Source organism: Monopterus albus, unplaced genomic scaffold (genome assembly GCF_001952655.1).
Source record: "Monopterus albus unplaced genomic scaffold, M_albus_1.0 scaffold40.1, whole genome shotgun sequence".
NCBI lineage: Eukaryota > Metazoa > Chordata > Actinopteri > Synbranchiformes > Synbranchidae > Monopterus > Monopterus albus.
Window position 1 is genome coordinate 4,624,689 of NW_018127920.1, and position 27,980 is coordinate 4,652,668.

The 27,980-nt window shown below is 41.9% G+C and overlaps 2 protein-coding genes across 2 annotated transcripts in view; one reads left to right on the forward strand and one right to left on the reverse strand.

Annotated features, from left to right (window-relative positions):
* Window positions 1-13,133, forward strand: part of LOC109959620 (amyloid beta A4 precursor protein-binding family A member 1-like) — a gene marked incomplete at its 5' end in the record, with an annotated part of 39,383 nt that extends 26,250 nt beyond the window's left edge. The window contains 8 exons of the mRNA XM_020599136.1: window positions 478-510; window positions 3,281-3,367; window positions 5,340-5,525; window positions 5,656-5,835; window positions 6,132-6,344; window positions 6,673-6,792; window positions 6,890-7,030; window positions 10,784-13,133. Coding sequence (XP_020454792.1) covers window positions 478-510; window positions 3,281-3,367; window positions 5,340-5,525; window positions 5,656-5,835; window positions 6,132-6,344; window positions 6,673-6,792; window positions 6,890-7,030; window positions 10,784-10,855 — 1,032 coding nt within the window. The remainder of the gene's footprint in view (window positions 1-477; window positions 511-3,280; window positions 3,368-5,339; window positions 5,526-5,655; window positions 5,836-6,131; window positions 6,345-6,672; window positions 6,793-6,889; window positions 7,031-10,783) is intronic.
* Window positions 13,134-17,840: 4,707 nt separating this feature from the next.
* Window positions 17,841-27,980, reverse strand: part of fam189a2 (family with sequence similarity 189 member A2) — a 46,104-nt gene continuing 35,964 nt past the window's right edge. Inside the window, 3 exon segments of the mRNA XM_020599137.1 lie at window positions 17,841-21,659; window positions 22,495-22,835; window positions 23,960-24,130. Coding sequence (XP_020454793.1) covers window positions 21,357-21,659; window positions 22,495-22,835; window positions 23,960-24,130 — 815 coding nt within the window. The 3' untranslated portion in view covers window positions 17,841-21,356.

Genomic DNA, 27,980 nt, shown 5'->3' on the forward strand with positions numbered 1-27,980 from the left:
CCTGCTGAAAATAGGAAGCTTCATCAATATCTCTGTCCTGCTCTGAGGTAGTCACTTTGTGTGCAATTCCTAAGAATGATATTAGTACAGTGTAAAGTAGTATATAATTAAAATTAAGAATCTGTATGCATGGCACATGGCAGACTGCTATTAGGTGTGTGTCATCTTTTTCCCCCAACTCCACCATCATAGTCCTTAATCTTCAAACACTAGATAGATGAATTATGCTTGGTGTTGCCATTGGCAGACATCTGCACCAGTCATGACATGATGTTCATGACACCCAAATATTCGAAACACAAGTACACGGATTCTACCCATTATATACAAAATAACACTATACTGCACAGAGGCACTACAGATTATCTGACAAACACTGAACACCCTGTCCCTGCCCCCTCATTGTGATCCGTCATTCTATGCTGTACTGTACTTTAACCAATTACTCTCATTTCTGCTTTATTTCATGCCTGGCAGACGGCCCAGAAATTAGCCCAGAGCAAGAAGAAGGTGCAGTACCTACATATCTGTATTGTCCTCCACACTTCCAAGTGCAGCATCTTTTTCCTCTGCTTGGATCTTTTCCTCTGTCTGTCTATACACTCTCCTTTCTTCAGTGTTGTGTCATTCTGATGAATTGTTAGCATTTTCCTGAATCCAGCAATCACCTATGCTTAGCCAGAGGTGATTTCCATTGTTTTTGTTCCCTCTCTCACGTCCTTACCTCACAATTTTTTAAAATTCATACATTTTGTTAGCTCCATAATTTGGAATACTATAGGGTAACTCCACTTCAATTATTTGATCACTCCTTGCTCAACCCAGACATTGTTCTGTTTCACCATCTTGAAGGACATCCCAAAAACTCTTATTCCTGCTCTGAGGTACAAAGACTGAGGAATGAGGAGCAACAATGCTCTACCACTTTTCTCCAAGAAAAGGAAAAAGAATTGGCCTACTGGCATAATCTGGTTGAAATTCATAACGTTGCTTTATTGTGAGCGCTTCAAGATCCAATCATCAGTAAAGTGTATGTCCTGCAAAATGGAATGTTCTAAGTTGTGGTAAAATTTAAGATGTGATTGATTCACAACTTTGACTCAAACAATGCGCGCTCTGATGTGCAACTGACACCCGCCAGTATTTGTGTGTTTTGTTCAACCACATATATGATGACGTGAATGGTTCACACCGACACAGTTCTAGTGTCGACTACGGACTCTGTTTACAAAAGACAAGTGACAGAATGAAACTTTGGCACATGCTGACCAGTCATGGCCTCGTGCACAGCTGATGTGTTCACTGTTGCTGGTTGATATGTAAACCAAGATGATGCAGAAGCTCAGTGAACAATCAGTACATTGTGGAGTTGGTTTAAAACTGGAGCAGAGAGCATCTCTTTTGTTATAGATTTAGGAGGCATTTAATCACTGTCATGACAAATGTCGTGTCCACTATTTAGTCCCCCATAGAGATTATGCCCTAGTATTAGCTATTAATTCATACTGTTGGGCAAATACAGTTGCCATCGTAGTAAAAGTGTTTACAATGCTCTCGAAGAAAGCTACAACTTAACCATGCACATACACATGTGTGCCATAGGTGCGCGCCGGTGCTTCGTCAAATAGCATTACACCTCTGATAAAGACATGCGAGGATACAAGAAACCATCTTTCATGGAAGTCTCATATGAACTCTCTTATAGGAAATCATCTGGTGATGGGACATTTCAGACTGGGAAAAAAAGGATGACTTATGTCTATAAAAGCATGTTTCCTTTATTTCTTTCTCCTTGCATTTTCTTTTTGTGCCCTTATCCTTGCATCTTGCGTGGGAGAAAAACAAGGAAAAGACGTAAGTGAGCAAATGTGAATGAAATTAAGGAAGTTGGAATTTACCCTAGATTCTTAAAAACTTGTCAGCTGCTTCTAATGAAAGGAATTCATTTAGCTGGATGCAGGAAATGGCTGTCATCATTCTGACACTGTGAGGTCTTACTGGGTTTGAGGTTTTATTCAGTGTGCTTTCTCACTCTGGTGCTGTTTCTAGTTGTAGTGATCCTATACATAACTTTACATAATAACCTACAGTACATGCTCATGTTTGCTAACCTACCCAGAGTAAGATGACAAAATTTAATATCAAATTTATTTTCATGTGTACAGAGATAGAGTGTGTTAGTAACTCTATGAAGCTGATCTCTGTACACATGAAAATAAGAGTGTGTTAGTAACTCTATGAAGCTGTAATTAGGCACAGCAGTGCTTTGATTGCTAATGTCTGCATTCTGCCATGCTCACAGTGACAATGATAACATACTGAAGTTGTGTATGTTTACCATGGTCACCATCTCAATTTAATGTTAGCATGCTAATATGCCACTAAGAACTAAACAAAAAGTGTAGGTGAAGCTGATGGGGATCTATCTGTAACTAAAACTAAAAACCTAGAGTGTTCAAGGAAGACATTAAGTTAAAATTAAGGGTTTTATCAAACCCAAAAGGATTGATCCTCTGAGGACCATGACTGGCAAATTACATAGCAATTAGTCAAAAATTCATCAAGATATTCCAAACTGGACCAAAGGCCAGCACTGCCATCCCTAGAATGTGCTGCTAGTATGGCTAAAGGTCTCCGTTTCTGCAGCTATTTTTGTCATCTTTTCTTATGTAGATTGATCAAGTATAATAAAGAAAAGTACTTTGTAAAGCAGAGTATTTGTAAAATGCTTTAGTGTGACTACTACAACCTTTCATACATTTCTACATTACATGTCAGTGATGGACATAATTTGTATATCGAATCCACTATCATATATATCGACACTGTGCAAGAGGCGGGGTACGCCCTGGACAGGCCGCCAGTCTATGACAGGGCTATGATAGGAAAATGGCAAACTTAAATAAACTGCTGATAAGGGAGTTTATCTTGATCACACACATCAGGCTATCACATCACAGGAAAGGAGGAAATTCTAACCAATTGCATAGTAGTTTTTTAATTATGCAGGTTAGGAAACCATGCATAATCATAGAACAGTATAAAGAATGTTACAGATATTTCTTTTAGTTTACTCTTGGAGCATGAGTCCAGACTTCATGGATCAGGAAGTTGAATAAATTTAGCCATTCTTTTGTCTTTCAGTATGTTTTCTTGCACTGTGTGCTTTGGTTGTAGTGAGACTGTTACTAACCTCTAACCTTAGTCTGTTCATTCAGGGTTGCCATTTTTATGTCTCCAATATTGCTTTGCAAATGTGATTGTGTGTATGTGTGTGTAGGCCCATGAGGGTGAACCTCAGCCCATGACAGAGGTGGATCTCTTCATCTCCACCCAGAGAATCAAAGTGCTCAACGCTGATTCCCAGGTACCCATGCTGACTGAAGCCCCACCTGCAATTCTAGTGCCTTTTTTGTCACCTCATCAGGAAAGAGCCTGCATATTATTCAGTGGTTTAAATATTACAAAATCAATAAGGAACGCACTGAAATAGTACACTGTCAACTTCTGCTGCCACATAGTTGGCATGTGCTGCTAACTATGGCTAATTTGCTAAAAAGTAAACTGCTTGATGAGGGTTCAGGTCACACCTAGTGTCTGCCTTCTTTGCATGGTTCACCGACCAGCTGAGTGAATAAAGACTTCTGTTTGGGAAATTAAACAGGCCACCCAACTAACCTCTCTAATGTCTGACAGAACAAGTAGTTGCAACATCAGCTTTCCATGCATACAGTATACTGCTAAATCTATATTATACATGTAGGAGAGATAAGAAGCTATTGACATGCCTATCATCCATAACTGGTATATTTTCGTTAGTGACATGCAGAACCCTTGATGGGCTAGCAGTATTGCAAACTGATGCAGTCATTGGTTCGCTTTTTACCCAAACATATTGACAGACATGCTGCTGGGACTATAGCAGCATTGTACACGTACTTGCCCGTGGACTATGTATGCCTGGCTGACTATCAATCTACAAGTGGATGGTAAGGGCTGAGTTTATCTTTGACAAGGGCAGAATATATTTCAGGAGAATGTAAACACCCTCTGTCCTTAGACCCTTGGCTCAGATAAGGAACAACTTCTCAAAACACCCTTTAACAGGGGTAAAAAATGGAAGAAACCTCAGGAAGAGCAACAGAGTGATCCCTTTTCCAGGATGAACAGACATGCAATAGATGTCATGTGTACAGGATAAATCAGCATCATAGATTTACAATTTGTACAATCAGAATGACAAAAATTCTGCAGCATAGTTTTAACATATATTAAGAATATATTTGACATCAAATATTAATTATGATTATTAGAAGCAAAGAAGTCCAGCAATTAAAATTCCCTGATTTCTTTCTGGCTTGTGTTGCCCTTAAGGAATGTAAGGACATTAAATGTTTAGGTCATCACATAACCAGTGATGTTTGGGATGATAAGGACATCTACAGGCAGTGTAGAAAATTATATGCACAAAAATTTTGTATGTGCTCAGTGGCTGTGAAAATGTCATTGTTCAAAGCTTATTGTACCCCCATGTATACTGCCCATTTGTGACACTGCTACAAAAAGGGCAGTATGCAGAGATTGACTGTGGCCTAAAATGATGGTATGAGGCTGCTGATTAAAGCTCAAGTGTTTGGTAGTGTTGGGCAGGGCTGTTGATAAACATAAAGCTCTACTGGGCCACAGGCCCCCCCCTCTACTCTGATCACACAATTGTTTTTCTTGAATGTTCATAAATGTTTACTGCATGGCTAAATTTGCTATGAACTTCCCTTGCTTATCCCACTGTTGCACTGCCTGCTGCTTCTACTACAACTACCAGTAAAGGTAAAAATGTAGAAATATTAAGCTTTATGAAAATATTTATTTCAACATACATTAAGAAAATTTTCAATATGATTTTATGGTGTAAAGGTCTGGCCCTGTACTGGGCATTTCTTTGCATTCTTCTGTATTTTACAATAGCTTAATTGTCAAGCAGCCCCAGTTTGACTTAGGAGATGTAAACTTTCACAACAAATGAATCTATCAACAAATCTTTAATATAAAGAAAAACATTCTCTCTTTTTTTGTAACTCATAAGTCCATATAACATGTTGATGCTCCAATTCTTTCAAAATTGTATTGTGCAGTGGACGGCTGGTCACACACCTACAGTATCTTGGCAGAATATTTATGACATGTACTGATGGAGTTAGTGGGTTTGATGTTAGGATGTAGTCAGTTCTCAAAAATATCTTGTGGACATGTAAAAAATAGGTGCAGTCCCTGGTCACAGTGTTTATTTAATTTCTAACCTCAGATTTAGGTCTTGACTGTTGTGCTTTTCTGGTTTTCAGGAGACCATGATGGACCACCCTTTGCGGACCATCTCATACATTGCTGACATTGGCAACATTGTGGTTCTGATGGCCCGGCGCAGGATGCCTCGGTCTGACTGTCAGGAGAACGTGGAGGCTTCAGACCCAGATCAAGACAGCAAGCGCCAGTACAAGATGATATGCCACGTGTTTGAGTCTGAGGATGTGAGTCCAACAACAACATTTTATTATGTATTTTCCTGTCAGACACCGTGCATTTTTTGTATTATTAATTTTGACAGTTTAATCAAATGTTAAAAAGCACTTGTGCCCAGACTACCACCCTGTTCTTTAGGCCCAGTTAATTGCCCAGTCCATCGGACAGGCCTTCAGTGTGGCTTACCAGGAATTCTTACGGGCCAATGGCATTAACCCTGAGGACCTTAGCCAGAAGGAGTATAGTGACTTGCTCAACACTCAGGATATGTACAATGATGACCTTATTCACTTCTCGAAGTCTGAGAACTGCAAAGATGTAAGTAGGCTATGTATTATACAAACCAATTTGCTCCTTAAAAGTAATTTGTTCTTATACTGATTAAAAAAAAAGTTTGATCTTCTTTTTAATCACTGTTATGGGTTATACATTATGAAGGTTCTGTTCTCATTGCTCTGTCAATCACATTTACATTAATGCATTCTGGTAGTGCACAGTGCCATCACCAATAAACTACATTATATATTATTTATGATTTTGTATTATGATGCAGAAAATTGTAATAAGTGAAAAGTCATATTTGAGTAGACTCACTTTAAAATGTTTTTCGGCAGGTGTTCATAGAGAAAACTAAGGGGGAGATTCTGGGTCTGGTCATTGTGGAGAGTGGGTGGGGATCCATCCTGCCCACTGTAATCATTGCTAACATGATGCATGCTGGGCCAGCTGAGAGATCTGGCAAACTGAACATAGGAGACCAGATCATGTCCATCAATGGGACCAGTCTGGTGGGATTGCCACTGTCTACCTGCCAGAGCATCATAAAGGTATGTGTATGACATTGCTTGTAATAACAGATGAGTATTATTGATTATGGAAGTGCACAGGTAGCACAGGGGCAAATTTCATTCCTACCACTCCACAGACTCAGGGTACATTGCTGTTAGCTGTACCTCCAGGTTGGTTGTTCTATGTATTTGTTTTTGTTTTTTTTTACCAAATTGCCTTTATCTTATTGTCTTTGATCTGTCAAGCACTTTGCTCTAAGTTGTATGAAAGGTGCTTTATAAATAAAGTTTGATTTGATTTGATTCTTCTAGAATTTTGCCCATTGTTTATATACTGACATCACAGTGATACCATGCACTTATATAGGGTCTGAAGAACCAGTCTCGGATCAAGCTGAACATTGTCAGATGTCCCCCAGTGACCACTGTTCTCATCAGACGGCCAGACCTTCGCTACCAGCTGGGCTTCAGTGTCCAGAATGGCATTGTGGGTAGCAATGTGTTTCTGCTGTTTTTATGTTAAATGATACTTGCACTTCTGTTAAATTGCTTGATTGAAAAGAATTGATCTGTGCCTTCAACAGATCTGTAGCCTTATGCGTGGGGGCATCGCTGAACGTGGCGGGGTCAGAGTGGGTCACCGGATTATTGAAATCAACAGCCAGAGCGTGGTGGCTACACCCCATGAAAAAATTGTCCACATCTTGTCCAGTGCTGTGGGAGAGGTGAGATGGCACACTGGAGACATAAAGACTGTGTTGTGAATCACACTTTTTGACATCACTATTTGATGTTTTGACATGGCTAAATGCTGCTAAATGGCCATCTCTGCATGTCCGCAGACTTTAGCATTGATTGGTTTTTATATATAAATCTCTCCTTGGGCCGGTCCTTTGTAAATACATGCGTAAAGACCAGAATCAATATGGCCTGCACTCACATAGTATTTTGCAGATGTTAGTCAGTGTTAGAACAGAATTAGGCAAAAAAAAGCTTTCAAATACACTGGCCTTTCTTCCTGGAGTAACCTGGAGTAATGTGCCGAAGGACCTGAAATTATCAAAACTGATTGCTATGGGACAATTTAAGTAACTTTTAAAGGACCAAGAAAACAGTACTATTAGTCAGTGTGATTGTTTACACCATGTCATCATTGAAAAAGATGTTAATCTCAATGGGGCTTCACCTGGCTAAATTAACAATCAGTAAATAAAATCAAGTATAATTTTTGGTCCTGACCAAAGGCCTTCTGGCACTTACTACTAAAAGAACCTAAGGGGACATATTTCTCTAATAGGTTAGCAGTTATCATACAGATGTCTGTACTTTATGGCCATAAGGTTATATGAGTTAGTAACAGTCAGTGAGACAGCTCAGTTGTTGAGCAGAAGAAATGGCATCAGATGTCTCTTAATCAGTTTTGCAGCGAGGGCTTCCAGCAGGGCAGTTTGCTTGGTTATAAACAGCAACAGCAGCTACATGACACCCAAAGGTGCATGCCAGTGTGAGCAGCTCAACACTGCATGCCTTAAAACAACATCCTGATCTCCCAGGTCAGAAGAGTTCAAAATGTTAATACTTGACCCTGCACCACCAAGCCTCTAATGTGTCACATTATAGTTTAAGGAGAAGGAGAAGAATCTATATACAGTCATCGCCAAAAATATTGTCAGCCCTTGTTTTTCCTTCAGATAATGCACAATTTCTCCAGGAAAATTGCTGCAAACACAAATTATTTGGTATTCTCATGATTATTTCTTTTGTTTGCATTGGAACAACACAAAAATCTGAGGAAAAAAAGCCACACAGAATTATTGACACCCTCAACTTAATCTTTGGTAGCCCACCCCTTGGACAAAATAAATCAGTCACTTCCTGTAACCATCAGTGAGTTTCTTCCATGTCTCTACTGGAATTCTGCACCACTCTTCTTTTGCCAACTGCCCCAGGTCTCTTACATTTGAAGGCTTCCTTTTCCCAACTGCTGTTTTGAGATCTTTCCACAGGTTCTCTATGGGATTTAGATTGGGACTCACTGCTGGCCACTTCAGAACTCTCCAGCTCATTGTCTGAAACCATTTCTGGTGCTTTTTGAAGTTTCGGTCATTGTCCTGCTGTAAGACCCAGGACCTCTAACCCAACTTTCTGACACTGGCCCTACATTGTGTCCCAGAACTCACTGGTAGTCTTCAGATTTCATAATGCCAAACACACAGTCAGACATCCAGAGCCTGAAGCAGCAAAGCAGCAAAGCAGCCCCAACACACCAGTGAACCTCCACCGTGTTTGACTGTAGGGACCCTGTTCTTTTCTTTGAAGGCCTCATTTCATTTTCTGAAAACAGTTGAATGATGTGCTCGACCAAAAAGCTCTGTTTTAGTCTCATCTGTCCACAGGACATTCTCCCAGAAGGGCTGTGGCTTCTTCAGGTATGTTTTGGCAAACTACAGTCTGGATTTTTTATGTTCCTGTGTCAGCAGTGGGGTCCCCCTGGGTCCCTTGTCATTCAGATGGTGACAGATAGTGTGAGCTGACACTGTTGCACCCTGTGCCTGCAGTTCAGCTTGGATTTGTTTGGAAGTTGATTGAGGTTCTTTATCCACTATTCAAACAATTCTTCATTACAATCTGTCATCTATCTTTCTCTTTCATCCACATCCAGGGAGATTAGCTACAGCGCCATGGGCTGTAAACTTCTTGACCATGTTGCACACAGGAACAGCCAGATCGCTGGAGAAGGACTTTGAGCCTTGAGACTGTCCAGGCTTTTCCACTATTGTGCTTCTCAAATCTTCAGACAATTCTTTGCTCAACTTTCTTTTCTCCATGCTCAATGTGGTCCACATGACACAAAGTTTGAGACAACTTTTCTTCATTTTAACTGCCTGCAAGTGTGATTTCTATGTTACCAGCACCTGTTGATTTCTGCAGGTGAGTTTCATTACAAATTAAAGGAGCATCACGTGCTGGAAATACAACTATTTTTGATGATTTTGAAAAAGTGTCAATAATTGTGTCCAGTCCATTTTTGAAGTTCTGTGTGGAATGGATCAGATTTGGCTTTTTCTCTCTGCTTTTTATGTTGTTCCAATGCAAACAAAAGAAATAAACATGAATACCAAAGAATTTGATTGCAACACTTTTCTGGGAGAAGTGGTGTGTTATCTGACAGAAATACAGGGCCAGTATTTTTGGCCATGACTTTTGTGTGTGTGTGTGTTTGTGTGTGTGTGTGTGTGTGTGTGTGTGTGTGTGTGTGTATAAAATAGCACCCCCACCCCTTTGGAGCGGTCTTATTCCTTCCTTCAAGCTCAGGTCCTGGGAGCTTGAGGGTCCTGTGCAGTATCTTAGCTGTTCGTAGCTTCTCGTGTTCCTTCTTCCTGATGTTGCTATCGCTTGAGATTGCTACATCTATCACTACGGCCTTCTTCTTCTGTTTGTCCACCACTACTATGTCCGGTTGGTTGGCCATTACCAGTTTGTCATTTTGTATCTGGACGGCCCACAGGATCGTAGCTTGGTCATTCTCAGCAACCTTTGGAGGTGTATCCCATTTTGACTTTGGGACTTCCAGTCTGTACTCGGCACAGATGTTCTGGTACACTATCCCAGCCACTTGGTTATGGTGTTCCATGTATGCCCTGCCTGCTAGCATCTTGCACCCCACTGTTATGTGCTGGATTGTCTCAGGGGCATCTTTGCACAGCCTGCACCTGGGGTCCTGTCTGGTATGGTAGACCCCAGCCTCTATTGATCTTGTACTTAGAGCCTGTTCCTGTGCTGTCATGATTAGTGCATCTGTGCTATCTTTCAGTCCAGCTTTGTCCAGCCACTGGTAGGATTTTTCGATACATACCGTGCAGAGGTTTGTCCTTCCATGAAGGTTCCTGCTCTTCCTTCCGTTGTTCCTCTGTGTATATACTGTATATACACACACATACACAGTAATACCCAACAAATTCACTATTTTCTCCCAAGTACATTTGAAGAAAAGTACAATAGTCAAGATATAGAAAAATAGAATTTGCCTTTATTAAAAATGAAACTACAGTATAGAGTAGAGAAGTCAATATTGAGAGTGAATGGAAGAAAAATCTTTGGTAAATTTTATGTCAGTCTTTTGGTCATTGATCCTTTCATGGGGTTTGGTCATAATTTGAAAAATATAGAAGAACAACAATCTTGTCCTTTAAAGTGTAATGAACAGTTTGCCATGAAATTTCCACAGTACATCCTCCAGCAAAATCCTTAGGGGAAACTTGACCAAGTTACCAGTGTGTTGTTTTGACCAGTATTCATGTTCTGGGGTGGAATGAAACACTGCAGCCCCAAGTGGCTCATCAGTTTTAATCTGTCTATTTAAGGATAGAGCATCCAAATATCTGGGTTAGCAACAATAACTGATAGCTCTTGGCACTTTGTCATCAAATGAATGATTCCATGAATTGAATGCTTTGTTCTGTTCGTCACTGTCTCAGATCCACATGAAGACGATGCCTGCAGCCATGTACCGCCTGCTGACTGCCCAGGAGCAACCTGTTTACATTTAACAAGATAAAGCCCTGACCTCACACACCCTTTAAATTTCCTGAAATTATCTGTCACTCCACAAGACACCCCCATCTCCAGTTCCCTACTGTACTTCTCTATCCACTGCTGATACAGTGAGCTGTTGGTCAGATTATTCTGTTGCTCAGCCCTGTTTTCAAGTGACAACTTAGAATATCCACTAAAGCGTACTTTGGCTAAAGGTGCAGGTAGTGAAAGGATGTTTAAATCCAATGAATGTTCAGCACCTAGTAGTTCCCTGAAGCCTAACATTTTTGTTTTGCTTCACTGTTGATGTTTTGAAACACATTTCACACTTTAGCAAAAAAACCCGGGTGATGCCTTTGATCACTATTAAATACTGAAGGCAATGTGCACATCCAACCCTGACTGCCATGCTGCTATTTCCCTGGCATGACATTGCCTGTGTGTGCTTGTATTTCCTCCACCAAATGATTTTGTTGGTGGTCCTGTTTTAGCTCATTTCAGGGGGCCAAACTTGCTTTTGTTCTCAGCTTTCCCACTGTGACAGCCGAGTATGTGAACACCCACTCACCCCTCCATCACATTTACTGCATTGTTGAGGAGTTGACCACATTTCCAACAGGAAAGCTTTCCAACTTGACTGCAGTGGATTGTTACTTTGCTTATTATATTTTCATTCTGTTTGTTAGATCTTTTAAAAATTCTCTGTCCAGTAGCACAAACACAGCCCTGGCTCACGTGAGGCCCTGTTACACTAAACATGATGTCTGTGTGTTCTACTTTATTTAGGTGTTTGCACAAGATTCAGGAATGGAATGAAAATGACATCGGATCAACTTCTTCCCCTTAAATTGAAAAAGGGAAAGTAAAACACTATTCTCTGTTGTATTACACACAAATGGAAACCAAACCTGTTTAATTTGGTCTCAATACAAAATACATATTCATATTATATACTCAGCTATACACCTTGCTTAACCCAAAAGCATGTGGAATGAACCTAGAACCACATCACCTGTTGATGCAGAAAGCACCATATTGTATGGTGTGCAAGTACAAAGTCGGTTTCTTTAATACAGGGTTCTGGGTGCATTGGACTGGGTGTACACTGTACACTAAAGAGTGCTTAGAGCAAGTGCAATAACACTCAACCATACATGTACAGTATAAAGTACTTCATTCTCAAGTGACGGCTGGAATCATGTGTGGCATGAACAAATTAAGGCCATAACCTACAGTAAATACACAACGCCCATCAATACAGTGTCCTGGAATACTGACCACTCTGCTGCTCTCACTCTGTCTTTAACATAGTACATTTCTTATTCATTAGATAATTCTGGTTAGCTACTTTCAACAAAACTCAGGACTTAAGTATGTTAACGTCTTCTTGGGAATGGAGGGGTTATGCCCTTTGAGCCACTGGAAGCCTTTTAATGTTAAATATTGGTGCAGGAGACGGTAGTAGTTTAACTGTGGACAAAACAACAGCAATGGAGAGCTGTTAAGTGTAAATGAAAACAATAAAAGCAGCAGAGTGGTGAGCATGACATTGAGTCTGTTGTTGTACTGATGAATTAGTGCTGTGGAAATAGACATTGATCTGAATGTATCAAGAAAACAGCTAAGCTTTAAAATAAAGGAGGAGTAGATCAGACAATGAGGAAGCCTTGAACCAAGGGCAGGTCGCCAGTCTACTACAGTGCTGACAGAGACTGACAACCACACACACTAAGGGACAATTCTTAGAATCGCCAATCAACTTAAGCTACATGTCTGTGGGAGGAAGCCAGAGAGAACCCACAAAGTCACAGGGACAACAAACAGCCTGCACACAGAAAGGCCCCCGGTCAGCTGGGGCTTTAATCTGGAACCTTCTTGCTGTGAGGCAACAGCGCTAACCACTGCGCCACCATGCTGGCTGGGAGAGTGTGTAGATTGTAAACAAAAACTGAATGAAATGATTTGGAACTCTTTAAAATCCCATATTTAATTGAAAATAGTACAAAGACAACCTATCAAATGTTGAACCTGAGAAACTGTATCATTTTAAAAAAACCTGCTCCTTTTAAAATTGATGCCAGCAAGACATTTCAAAACATTTGGGGCTGGAGTCTGTTTACCACTGTGTTGCACCACCTTTTCTTTTAACAACACTCTGTGAGCATTAGGGAAGTGAGGAGAAAGCCAAATGTTTTCCTATTTCTTCTTGATTCTCAGTGAGTGACAGACCTGGACTGCCGGCAGACCAGTTTAGCACCCCAACTCTTATTATGGAGCCATGTTGTTAGAACACATGCAGCAAGAGGTTTGGCATCGTCTTGCTGATATAAACGAGGCCTTCACTGAAAAAGATGTCATCTGGATGGCAGCATATGTTCCTCCAAAGCCTGTGTCATTAATGGTGCCACATATTCACAAGTTCCCCATGCTGTGTGCACTACTGCCCCTCCATGCCATCATGGACGCTGCCTTTTGAGCTGCTTGCTGATAACAAGCCGGAGAGTCCCTCTCCTCTTTAGCCCAAAGGACACGACACCTATGGTTTCCTAAAGGAATTTCAAATTCTGACTCCTCAGACCACATTACAGTTTTCCACTTGGTCTAAATCCATCTTAAAGGACTCCGAGCCTAGAGAAGGTGGTGGTGTACATGGTTTTTCTTTGCATGGCAGAGTCCAATTTGCATTTGTGGATACAGGGACGAGCCATGTTCACCGACAGTGGTTCTGAGAGGTGTTCCTGAGCCCATGGCGTTATTTCCACTCCAGAATCACATCTGGTTTGAATGTAGTGTCGCCTGAGGGTCAGAAGACCTTGGCCATTCACCGTTGAGCTTTGGCCTCGTCCCTTGCTTCCAAAGATTTCTCCAGATTCTCTGAATCTGTTACTATTAGGTACTGTTGATGATAAAAAAACCCTCAAATATTTGTAATTTCACAGATAAATGTTCTTGTAATATTGATCAGCTATTTGCCACAAAGTGAGGAACCTCACTCCACCCTCACCTCTAAATGACTCAGCTTCTCTTTTCAAAGCATTTCATCCAGGTTTTTTTTTGTTTTGTTTTGTTTTTTTTTTTTTACAATATACAGTACAGTGTCGTTTTTGGAATTTGAAGTTGTACATGCATCATTTGATGGTGAATCGCGAATGGGGACAGCTGGTTGTTGACTTGTTATGAGCTTAATGTGACAGTTTTGGAATTTTATTGTTTTAAATGTAAAAATGATAAATTATCTATGGGACAAAAAGGACTGAGAAGAGGGGACATTAGACATGAATGGGAACTATATTATCAGGTTTATCACACTATTAGGAAAAACACTAAAACAGAAGAAACTAGTTCAGTTTAGTTTGTCATCAGCTGAAAAACTTTTTTTTTCTTAATAAAGTGTGGTGGTTCTGCCTGCATGTGTTCCACGTCCACCAAAGCTCTACTGCAGTGTGCACCCTCAGTCTATCCCTGCAATGCAAAGTGTTCACGGGTTCAACTCTGTTAAGTGCAATGTGATTTTGTGTTCAGTTTGTTTGAAATGGATTTTTCTTATAGCAATGTTTTGGGGTAATTTATTAAAATTGTGTATTTATGCATTTAATGACAACGTACATCAGCTAGTTTGTCACATTTCAATGGTGCTCATAATAAGACACTATAAAATGACATTGTTGCTGTACTCCTGTTACTACTGTATGTGTTTTATGCTGCTTGCTATAAGATGCATATTCTTTGCATTCAATGTTCAGTTTCATTTGTTCCCATCATCAACTCAAAAAGACTTGAAGCTTGGGTTTGGTAGATAATCCACCACTATGGGTATTATTGTTGAGGTTTCCAGTGTCTACACACTGATTTTAGGCTGTCAGGAAATCAGTTGAAATGAATGTTCTCCAACATGTCCTCAGTGATGTAGAGAAAAGCGTGAAAACACTGGCAATAATCTTTAGAAAATGCTGTGGATATTCTTAAAACTTACCTGTCAAGGTACTTAATAAAAGTGGTGATTGTTTTTGGCAAAGAGGACAATGATCATGTGGGTCAGATTCTGCATATGTGTATCAATTATGCCTGGAAGGTCAAAGGATTTAATGTCTGAGCTGAAGATGTGTTTAAATAAGATCAAAACACTTTTGGTCTTAATATTGAATTATGTGTTACTGAAGTCACACACAGATGTCTCTGAGCTCATCTGTATCTGTACACAGATATTTAGACTTGGTGGAATTGAAGTTTGCCGCTATAATTGACAGATGATTTGAGAGTTTACACAAAAATAGAAGGCTATTTCTTTTTATGAAGCTGTAACAGATGGTGGATGCAGGACCTCCCGAGTAAAACTTAATGAGCTACCTCCACCAAGGAGGTTATGTTTTTGGTTCTGTGTATGTGTGTTGGTTAGCAGGATTATGGACAAATGGCTGGATGGACCATCAGCATTTTTGGTACAGACATTGGTGGGGACCAACCCTAGAAGAGATTAGATTTTGGCTTTAAAAGGTCAAGGTCACAAAAAATAACAAATCCACATCTCTAACATTGGTCAACATTTTTAAAAGTCCTATTGTCCTCAGTGGTTATCAAACTCATTTGAAATTTGACACACATATGTAGGGTGGCAATGTCTATCACCAGACCAAATTTCATCCGGGTTTGACAGCTATTTAAAATTAACATTGAAAACCCCATTTGATGCATGTTTCCTGCCATAGCTTGGCCGATAATGAAGATAGAACCATGAAATGTTCAGGTAAGATGCACAGTATTGCTGCCTGTCATACCCTAATAGATGCTCCAGTCCAGATCAAGGATTTTAGGACATTTTGTGTTGTTCTGGATCTCATTTTTCACAAAGGACCCATTTGCAAGTGAATGTTGTGCCTTGGCAGAGGTACATGTGCTCTCTGAGTGCTCGTGTTTACTTTACATCTTATGGTGTGAAAATCTGTAACGTTTACTGGTTTGCCTTGCAATATGGCAAACGCGTCAACGATAGTAAAGCTGATGTTTAAACTGAAACAACTCAAAGGAAGTTTCTGAAGGCCACTAAATTTGGACTTTGTTTCTGGATTGTTTGTGAATGGGTAAAGCCTTGTGTCACCAGTCTACTGAAGCATTTGAACCCAACCCTGACTCCTCTGCTGCCCTCCGCCTTCCCTGGGGGATGTACCAGCCTACGTCACATCAGCTTTGACAAGCTCTTATTTTTCTCTTAGATGTGGTGAACTCATGTCCTCTTTTTGGACCCTGCTATTATTAAGGGTGCCCCTTGTATTGCCCCCTTCACAGCTTATTCTAAATGTCTGTCCTCACTGATGAAGCTCATCTTGGCCTTACTGCTCCTACTGTACTTTTTTTTTTAATGTTAAACTGATACCGAAGAGGAATAGGAGCAACAGCGATCAATTCTGGACTTTTAACACAGGCTTCTATAAGACCTTGTGATTACGCTGTACCATTCTTGCTTTAATGTGTGTGTGTGGGTGTGTGGGTGTGTGTGTGTTATTATAACCAATGTACTCCATGTTCAAACAAAAACCAGCTGGATATATAAAATATAGATAAACTATAAAGAAAATTATGTAAAGGTCTATACTTATATACTATCAGTGTGTTTGGATTGGCCTGTTGGCGAACTTTAGCAACGTGAAAGTTTAATTTAAGGTGAGTGGAATGTAGGAAACAACCTTACTGTATATATAACTATATATATACACATACAGCTCTAGCTGTAGATAAGATAAGATGTGTGTGATATTTCTCCTCCTGCTCGGTCAGGGATGGTAGACTAGCATGACATAATGAAACCAACCAAGGAAACAAGCACTTGAAGCTGGGGGCAAGTAGTGAGGCTGGCTACCAGGCATTTACAAGTGCACGCATTCCGAATGTAACTGAAATATAAATTTTCCATGTGTCTAATCAAAAAAGGTGTACAAAAAAAACTTCTGTAGAGCAGCAGCAATGTTTTATTTATTTGCTAGCCTTTTCTGTGATGTTCTAGCAATTGGAGCTAAATTTCTGTACCAGAGCCAGAATGTTTTTTAATTGAGGCCAGTATTTAAAACAATAAATGATTTGCACAAGGACTTTGGCTCAGGCTGTGATTTCTAAATGACACATATTTTTTTCCTCTCGAAAATGTTATTTGGCATTGATCTGCAACATTAGAGTGTGAGAGAAAATTTGGTTTTCCTCAACAGGACTTGACCTCATGGGCCAAAGGGATTATATAGTATGGCTGTTTATTTGTATGATTTTTGATTCCATTAAAAAGACGCAACAAAGCAGAAGACTTCTCCATCCGTCTATCTTCAGCCGCTTCATCTGAGACCGGGTTGCGAGGGCAGTAGCTCGAGCAGAGCCTCCCAGACTTCCCTCTCCCCACACACCTCCTCTAGCTCCTCAGGAGGAACCCCAAGGCGTTCCCAGGCCAGCCAGGAGACATAGTCTCTCCATAGTCTGTCCTCGGTCTGCCCTGAGGCCTTCTCCTGGAGGGACATGCCCAGAGTACCTCCCCAGGGAGGCGTCCAGGGGGCATCCTAAACAGGTGCCCGAGCCACCTCAACTGGTTCCGCTCAACATGGAGGAGCAGCAGCTCTACTCTGAGCTCCGAACCCTGAGGGTGTGCCCAGCTGCTCTCCAGAGGAAACTCATTTCTGCCGCTTATATCTGCGACCTCTTTCGGTCATGATCCAAAGTTCATGGCCATAGGTGAGGGTAGGCACGTAGATCGACCGGTAAATCTAAGGTCAATTGGTCGATCAGAAGACTTCTTTCAAATAAATATTTAAACAAAACATTATTATGAAGTGGCAGTGCAGCTTGGTTATCAGGCTACACAAGTCTCTCTAATATAACACAGTATTTCCTGTATGTACTCGATAGATGATTTAACCAAATGGGACAAATAAATGGAATAATCAGTCCCTGACCTGATTGTACTGTATGTGTAATGCTGAAAAAGGGAAATGAACCCACTGATGGAAAGAAGCACAAAGGTTGCACAAACACAGACAGCTGCTGTAATGGAAAACCTATTTAACAGGTTCATTTATTGCATGTACATGGGAAGCAGCACTTTCAGTGAGTGAGCAACAAATATAGTTGTAGTGAAGTTCATGTACCCTCTGACATATCCAGCCTCAGTGCCTAACAGTCATATTGTCTCCTCAGGGAACTTACAAAAAAAGCATTCATAAGAAACCATCAGCATACAGTGTAGCCTCTTGACCTTCAGCTTTCCACATTACATCCTGAGCAGTTCCTGTGAGAATCCAGACTGCTTCTGTCTTATCTAAAACCACCTTGGAAGACTCCGCTTTCTGCAGCAAAAACAAATAATTACGCTCACACACATTCAATTTCTGCACACAGTGTGAACCAACATACTCAGAAGATTAAAAGTGTCAAGTATAAGGTCAGTGATTAAATGAATTACTTCAACTACATACATGTTGTGGTGGATTTTTCTTTGGTACTTTCTGGCTCTCTGAAGACTTAAACTGCATATTTTAACTTTACCATAATTAAGGTGGTAGGGCACCATAACCCTGCACTTTCACACACACCATGATGAGAAAGAACTGAGACAGATTGATGAGCAGGTCACTTCACACTGATGTGTTCCCAGAACAAATGCAGGTTAGAGAAATCAAACGAGTTTTCCCGGGAGACAACTGAAGACACAGACAGGCACTGGCAGAATGAAGTAAGATATCCTGTCTGGACAGTTAGAACGTATGATGACTCTGAACACACTCATCCTGCTTAAATGTAATCTTACAGACATCTCAGACCTTTAGTCACACAATCATAACATCCTAATGACATTTTTTATGACAGTGGGTCATGGTGACCAGATTAAATGAACATTAGCATCCTGGAACTGCAGCTGGATGTAAGCCTGCATAGTTCAATTGGATCATCCACAACCCTTAATGCTGACATGAGCATAGCATCAACTCCTACACAGCCTGCCTGTATTCTGTTAGTTATGACAGGAACAGAATGGCCCAAACAATACACACAACACACTGATGATAAGCATGCCAGACATGATACATGAACATAACCAGGTCAGGTACATAACATTTCCCTAGCAGCAAATGTATAATTGCAGCTTAAATATTTTCCAGCAACTATGACTGTTGCAATTAGGAGGAGGCTGTCATTAACTGAAGTGTTTTCACATACTGTAGTATTAGGCCAGTAAAGGTGCTAGTAAGAAGGCAGCGAGAAAGGCTTTACGTCATTTTCCTACACGCTGATTCACGGGGGGTGTTAAAGGATAAGGCTGCAGATTTTCTGTGGTTTGGTTATTTCCCAGAAATCACATACAAAGACTAAAACCAACAATGCACTTGCTGTATTCATCATAATGTCTGTGAATCGAGACCCTGGTTTAGCTTATTGGGCTGTGCTGTAGACCTGAACTGTTGTTCAAAAACTACTGAAACACACCAGTGAGCCACACGGCTCCACTGGGTCACGGGTTTCTTTCTCCTGAAATGTGTGGGGTACGCATGGATGTGTAAAGGAGGGGGACGTCCATGTGAAAAACAACCGTTAGTGTGTATAGTCTCTGAACTGTACATGCACGGGATCTCTGCTCTGGTTAAACAGCTTCTCACACACATAACAGTGTAAGTTCCCCATATGTTTCATGATATGTAGCTATAGCTAGAATGAGCCATAAACATAGTTACAACTACTGTCACCAATACAAACAAACAGTACACAACCACAGACAGTTCCACTGGTAAGCACTAAATAGTAGCAGTACTGTAGTAGTAGTAGTAGTAGTAATAGTAGTTCAAGGTAATTCAACCACATTTACAGTAATCAGACTTAATTTAACATGCACAACCAGCCCTGTAAGCACACAACTGTCTGGAGTTGTCTGAGGACTGAGTAGATGGTCATTTATAAACAGAGGAATCAGTGGATGTGCCAAAATTAATTTGCAGAGGCTAATTACACTAAATCTTTTTGGAGCTTTCTCATGATGCTAAGTAACAATGATGTACAACTCTGTGCCATCTGCAAACTGCCTCTCCTTGTTCTTTCTCTCTCCCTCTCTCCTCTCTGCAGGCTCTCTGTCTTGGGCGTGGCACACAGCTGTGCTGAGTTACACAGCTAAGACTAGTTGCTTCATCACCAACCTCCTATTTAAGATTCTGGCAGATGCTCCTTCAGTGCCAGTACATTGTGGATTACTTCCACGACACTTTGGATCTCCCTATCGACTCTCCCTACTACGTTCTGTTCCTGCAACTCTTCATGTCTCTCCAGCCTCCTAGCCACGCCATCCCTGTTCGTCTCCCTCCGAGCTCTCCAGCAACACTTGCTTTATCTCTCCTGGCTGGCATCTTCCCCCTCTGCTCTCAGGTCAGTCAACATAAGCCACTACCACCTGTGCTCTCTGCTGCCAGAGCTTGCTGCCTCAAACTGCAACACCCAACTCCTCTCCCTGGTCTTCCCCTCCTCATGACATCCTGTGAATTCTCTTTCCTGAGGAGCCTACTCATCCCCAGTCTCAGCACCTCTTCTCAAATACTGTCACTATTCACCTGCTGTTTGCTTCTAATAAGATCTTGTGTTAGAACCGTGTGTCTGCCTCCTGAGTCCCGCCTGCTTGCTCACCCCGCTCCTGCGAGTGAGCAATCATAACACTGCCCTGACAGTGCTGACCTTTCAGTGAGTGGCAGTGTCCAAAACAGAGGGAGATATCATGTTAGCTGTGCTGCATCATTCTTATTTATATAACCTCACTCTGCCCCACAAAAGAGGCATGGTGTCCAGACTCTTGATCAGACTTTTGATTTAACCGTGCTAACTTTTTCTGTCCAGTTTGTTACAGAACCATGTTTCCGTGGTGGGTTTGCATTGGAACACTTTTTTCAAATGGCTTGTGATTTTCAGATAAGTGTGTGGAATAAAATTTGAATTTGTCTACAGAGAAGCATACAATTTAAAATATACGAAAATTAGCAATACAATTTGTATACTTGTTCTCAGTTTAGTTTAATAAAATTGGTACCAAATTTCTTTCCAAGAAACTTTTTAGAAATTATTAAGAAATGATAGACCCATAAAAAAGAAGTGGTTTTATCAGTATCTGACCATAAAGTAACAAGATACATTTAAAAGAACTGTTGTCATGTACAGTTGTACTGAGATGACTGGCACAAATGCAATCTTAAGATCTCAGCAAATGTTTAGAACGCATCCAGAACCTTGAATGCAAGTTACTATGTTTTGGCACAAGGTGCCCATGTTTTTTTGTATTTCACACACAGACACACACACGCACGCAAAAACAAAAAACACCAGCATTAGAAGAGCAAAAATATTCTTAAACCTGCACTCATACACACTCATCTACACACACTCAGGTCCTCCACAGTGGCTAGATTTGCAGTCCAGTGGTTATAAGGTTTTTCCTCAAAATCTAGGAAAAGATAGGCCAGCGTGTGGCTAAGTTGCCATGCAACATATGCCAGTAACACTGGCTTTTCCTCAAATTACTGTCTCTTTAAAGACTCCGATCAGACTGTGAGGGCGACCGGGGTGACCCAGCGGGGACCCTGTCCTTGAAGCTAATCTAGATCCTGTCCTTGACACCACTTTTCTATTTCCTCGATATTCCAGTGACTCGAGTGCTGCAAAGGTGAAGGAGCTAAGGTCCCCACAGCTCTGCAGGTGCAGCAGACCTGACCTTCTCCTGAGGGGCCAGGACAAAGTCTGGGAGGAGCTGCCAGCTGGCTGCCACTGCTGGGAATGTTTAGGCTGACTGGGACCCATCTCTGCGTCAGTGAACACCTGCAAGCAAATAGGAAAGCAATGTCCAGGACACCCCTAAATATACAGTAGATGTTGCATAGCACAAACATATTAATTTGCAGTGATTGATTATCTTGGAAGTGTAGTGGTTAAAACAAATGTAGTTATAGTTAATATGTAACAGAGTACAACAGGAGTGAATAGGTCACACACATATATATTACATGTGTATTAGTTAATAGTTAAAGGTCACATTGTAAGTCAAGATGTTTGCCTTGCTCCTGCAATCTCTGTCCTGGGCTCTGTGTAAATTGTTTAGAGAAGTTCATGTGCTGAAGCTGTAACATCCTCAAGTTCATATGCTATTTTGGAAGAACTTGCTGAGTCAGCACAAAATTAGAGTTCATGTCCCGGCCATCTTACTTAACAAACAATTCCCAGAAAAGGGGAAGTCAAGGATTGCCGGTAAACTGAGAATTTGGTATAAACAAGGGGAAAAACAGTATGATTAATGAATACATAGAGTACATAAGAGCTAGTGTTAGGCTGTATCAGGAACGAGCAAGCAAGAGAGCAGGCAGAGGCTTGGATTATGGCTGCTTCCACGCACAAACTCTTCCATCTGCAGAGGACAAAGGTGATTATGTATCTAGCGAATTTCTGTAACAATTGCAAAAATAAATGTTCATTGGAACTGTAGTGATTTGTTGACCGACAGACTTCTCCACTACAGAAACAACACACGCTCACTTGCATTAGGTACTACAACTAACATAGTCCTGTAATCCTGTGAATTTTTCTTGATGAAGGATCTAATGTTTAGATTGTGTTGAAACTGTTTCAGAGTGGTAAATGTATTAGTACGGACACCTACCTGTTCTATGTAACTGGCACAGCGTACAGCCTCCTTCATGTGCTCCTGATCTGACTGCAGGACATTTCGTATGCTATCCACCAGCTCTTGGACCTCGGGGGCCAGACCCTGGGAGGCTGGCTGCTCCAGGATTTTCCTTACCAGCTGCTGCGTATGCCTGTAGCTCTGGTAGTCAACCATGGAGGAGGGTCGGGGCCGGCGGGGTGTCCTACTGATGTTGTTGCCCTGTCGCAATGTGACCTGGCCCTGTGTGTTGGCAGTTAGTGTGGGCTGGGAGGTCTGGGTGGAAGAATCTGTGGTCTGAGGAGATGGAGTGAGGGGAGTATCACTGCTGCTCCACACTACAGCACACATCAGAGGAGGAAGATGGATCAGGTTCTCCAGTTATACATAAATATCCAACATAGCTTCATGTGAAACAGTGCTTGTGAAACTTTAGTGGTACAAGCTGTAAAATTAAAAATAACACAAATAAATTAGAAATTTAGAGGTGACAGCTATTTCAGAAAAAGGTCTCCAAAATTCAATCCTTTATTGTGGTCAAAACAGAATACATAATGTAATTAACCTTTTTAAATATATTGCACTGTCCCACCTGTGGGACACTTTGGACATAGTAGTGCTACGTCAGGTGTGTTTTAGATTCTTGATTCTAGTAACTCCTCTAAACAATATATTAAGCTAATTTTAGTGCCATTAACAATACTGACATCAAATTAGTTCAGGTTTGTGGCCTGGAGTCCTCCAATGGGACAATAAGGATCAAATAAATATAAAGACTTATTGACATGCTGATTATGTATATACTGTACCGTAAAATCCGGACTATAAGCCGCTACTTTTTTCACAAGCTTTAAACCCGGCGGCTTAAACAACGATGCGGCTAATTTATGGATTTCGACGAGCTTCATGCCATCCAATACATTTAGCCTTGTCAGATCAGACCGATGAAATTACCGAACAGTTCAGTTGACCAATGAAACTGTTTGAATTAAATCAAATGCACTCACACTAAATTCTTCAGATCAGTCATTTTGCACTTCATGCACACACCCCCATCATGGAAAACGCACAAAGAAATGCATATGATGCATCTTTCAAGTTAAAGGCGATCAATCTGGCTGTCGAAGGAAATAGAGCTGCTGCACATAAACTTGGAATCGATGAATGGATGGTAAGACGTTGGAGAAGGCAGTGTGAAAAACTGACTCAATCCAAAAAGACGACAAAAGCTGTGCAACATCTTTCTGTGTAAATATCTCATGTTACAACGTGGACACCTGCAGCTTATAGACAAGTGCGGCCTATATATGTACACATTTTTGTTTCTTCTTAAATTTAGTCAGGTTATAGTCAGGTGCGCTCAATAGTCCGGATTTTACGTAGTCTGAATTGGTATGTGGCAGTGGTTTCATCTCAGTTTTAAAAGAGTGCATAGTTCTTCGTGAGCAATAAGAACCCCAACCTTTAGCAGCAAGGTCCATCAACACTGGGTCACTGTTGGAGCGGCAGATCCTTGCTTTCTTCCAGAAGCTCAGTGCTGGAATGTGTTGCTGCTGCTGAGGAGGAGGCCAGAGCTGGGGATTTGCCTGTGGAATGACCCCTGACAACACAGATACTATTGGAGGACTCACGTCTATGACCAGGTAGAAACAGATGGACACAAATGCATTTAGAACAAAAGCCAGTGTCTGAAGTTCATTTTAAACCAAATAACACAAACTTAGAATATGGGCAGACACTAAATTCCAAATGCTTACATCCAGAGAAATGTAGTACACATTATCATAGATGCCTACCTATTCACCACAAGTACTTGTAAACTTCCAAATGATCATATATACAAGAACAGTACAAGTGTGTTTGATACACACATGTAAGGGAGACTGCTTTGCCTAGTGTGACAAATATTATGGAGGTCACATTATGGCTACAAGCAACTGAAGCCATTTTCATCCTGATTATGATGAGTGCAGGATGAAAAGCATGAGGAAATCACCCAGAACCAGACAAAGTGACAGAAACCTACTAAAGCTGCACACTGCTCACACTGTTATGTGTAGAACTGATTCCTCCTTGCATTCAAATCCAGTTTCTCTTTTTATACTGTAGCACCATATCATACAAAAGCAGTTCAAAGTACTTATTAACATATATGGTAATGGTTTACAATATATGTAGTAAATTGCATACAGTACATGCAAATACAGACTTCTAGCAAACTCCAGCTCAGACAATTTGTACTGTTATATCACACGTGTTCTTGCATACAATACTTAAAGTTTTATATCTTGAAAACCACAAAAACTGCCTTTAACAATAGCCATGCTTCAGATTTATATTGCTTCTGGATAGGAAGTTGTATGATCCCTTGCATCAAACACCTACAGTTTACTTATAAAGCTACAACAATAACTGGCCAATGATGAATATCCATTGAAAGAGGCTTACAGCTCTGCACTGTCTGGTATGACCATTTTTAGCTAATGATTTTATAGCTGTAGTTGGTGGAAATAGCTTTGCTGTTTGATTGAGTCTTTAAGGAATGTGAGAAGCAACAAAGATTCTAGAAGAATTAATCCTCTCTAAATGAATATTAGCTCTATTAAACTAACAATGCCAAAACAATACATCCACATAAGGGGGGAGCAAAGTGTCAGGTTATGAACGACACTGGATGTTATGAGTGAGCAGATACTGTGGTCAAACAGCAGGTGACCAAGCCATTGTTGGAGAAGAATGACTGAAGCAGCTGATGCCAATCCAGTGAATTAGATCAGCGTCCATCCATCCATCTTCCTCCGCTTAGCCGGAACCGGGTCGTGGGGGCAGCAGTCTAAGCAGAGATGCCCAGAGATTGACCAGTAAATCAAGAGCTTCACCTTGCAGCTCAGCTCTCTCTTCACCACGACGGACCAGTACATTGACCGCATTACTGCAGAAGCTGCACCGATCCGCCTGTCAATCTCCCGTTCCATCCTTCCCTCACTCGTGAACAAGACCCCAAGATACTTGAACTCCTCCACTTGAGGCAGGAACGCTCCACCAACCTGAAGGGAACAAGCCACCCTTTTCCGGAACCATGGCCTCGGATTTGGAGGTGCTGATTCTCATCCCAGCCGCTTCACACTCGGCTGCAAACCGCCCCAGTGCATGCTGGCCCCAAACCAGACTCCCTCCGGCCCCTGGCTGCACCTAGAAATTCTGTCCATAAAAATGATGAACAGAACCGGTCACAAAGGGCAGCCCTGCCGGAGTCCAACGTACAACGGAAACAAGTCTGACTTACTGCCGGCAATGTGAACCAAGCTCCTGCTCTGGTCGTACAGGGACCAGACAGCCCTCAATGTGTCCTGGCGCCGCGTGGATTGGCAGCAAGCTCCAGCAGCTCTGTCCTCTTTTGTATTTTCTTTTTTTTTTCCATGCTTTCCATGCCTGCTTTGTGTTATACTTCTTCTGTAGGCCTCTGTGGAGCAGTGCTACTAGGAGTACAACTTTTTATTGCGTTTACATTATGTTTTATACTTTTTCGTGACCTCCCGAGTCGGGGGACTCCGGGAGCAGTAGCCCCATTGTTTACTCTCGAGACCAGCAGCTCGCCCTCGAGAAGCTGGAGATTGCCACGGAGATACGACGCAAAATGCGAGGCTGTAGGGCTGGAGTAAAGCGCTGAGAGAGGAAACGGAGGTATAAGCCATGTCTACCATCTGTCATTATGGGAAATGTCCGGTCCCTCTCCAACAAGATGGACGAGCTAACGGCGCTAACAAGAGTGGAAAGGGTGTACAGGGAGAGTAGCATTATGTGATTCACCGAGACCTGGATGAACAAGGACATTTCTGATTCAGTGGTCTCCCTACATGGATTCACACTAGTTTGTGCAGATCGAAGCACAGCAGAGAGCATTAATAAGAAAGGAGGGGTTTAGCTGTGTACATAAATAACCATCCTAAGATGAGGATTAAAGCATGTGGGTAGACATGTTACTGTTAAGGAAAAATTCTGTAGCAGAGACAGTGAGCTATTAGCTGTCAGTGCACCGCCGTACTATATTCCCAGGGAGTACTCTCATGTAATCGTGGTGACAGTGTACATAAATCCCTCCGCCGATGCTACTGCTGTATGCAAGCATGTGCAGAGCACCATGCCTAGGTTGCAGACACAACACCCACATGCTTAAATCCTCATCTCAGGGGATTTTAACCATGCCTCCCTCCCCTTCTCTGCCACCCTCCCAAACTTCACCCAGTATGTTAGTTGCTGCACGAGGGACAATAAAACTATGGACCTACTGTATGCAAATGCCAGGAAGCCATACACCTCCGCCCCCTCCCCCCTCTAGGTCACTCTGACCACAACCTTGTCCACCTACTTCCTGTGTATACTCCAGTGGTGAAAAAGGTGTCACCACAGGTCAGAGTAGTAAAGGCATGGACAGAGGAGGCAATTGAGCAGCTGAGAGACTGTTTTCACACCACAGACTGGGACATCCTCTGCAGTCCTCATGGAGAGGACATAGACGGCCTCACACACTGTGTTTCGGATTACATAAACTTCTGTGGGGAAAATACCGTACCATCCAGGAGAGTACGGTGTTTTCCCAATAACAAGCCATGGGTGAGCCCCAAGTTAAAGGAATTGCTGAATGAAAAGAAGAGGGCTTTCCTCTCAGGGGACAAGGAGGAGCTGAGCAGGATGCAGCAGGAACTAAAGTACATGATCCGGAGGTGCAAGGCTAGCTACAGGAAGAAGCTGGAGCAGAGCATGGAAACAAACAATGTACTAGAGGTGTGGAGAGGTCTGAAACACATCTCGAGCCATGGAAAAAGTGGGGATGATCACCAGGTCGCGGGAGACCAGGCCTGGGCAAACGAATTGAATCATTTTTAACAGATTTGACCCTACCCAGTCCTTAGCCCCCACCCTGCCAGCCCCCCGTCTCACCTCTCTAGGTCAGTCATCCCCTCGCAGCTGCAGCTGCTCACACCTCAGCCAGACCTTGCCCCTCCTTCCACTGTCACGGGGGGTTCTCAACAGCCTACATCTCCTGACCAGTCCCCGCTCACCTGCCCCCTCTGCCTCACAGCAGACCACGTCAGGAGGGAGTTAAGGAGGATTAAGGCCAGTAAGGCCACAGGCCCTGACCACATCAGTCCCAGGGTCCTCAGGGAGTGTGCAGACCAGCTCAGTGAAGTGGTCTTGTACATGTTTAATCTGAGTCTTGGCCTGGAGAGAGTTCCGGTTCTGTGGAAGACATCCTGTGTGGTCCCAGTTCCTAAAATAACTAATCCCCCCCGCTTTAAAGGACCATCAACTAGCAGGAATATAATAAGACAATGTATGCTACACGGGAGCTGTATGTGCATTAGTCAACAGCACTTCCTCAGATTCAGCAGCTGCTCCTCTGACAATCACCAGATGAAAATGCTGCTGAGTCGACACAGCAATGCATGAGTGTTGCCAAGTCCTGGCATGAAATATAACTG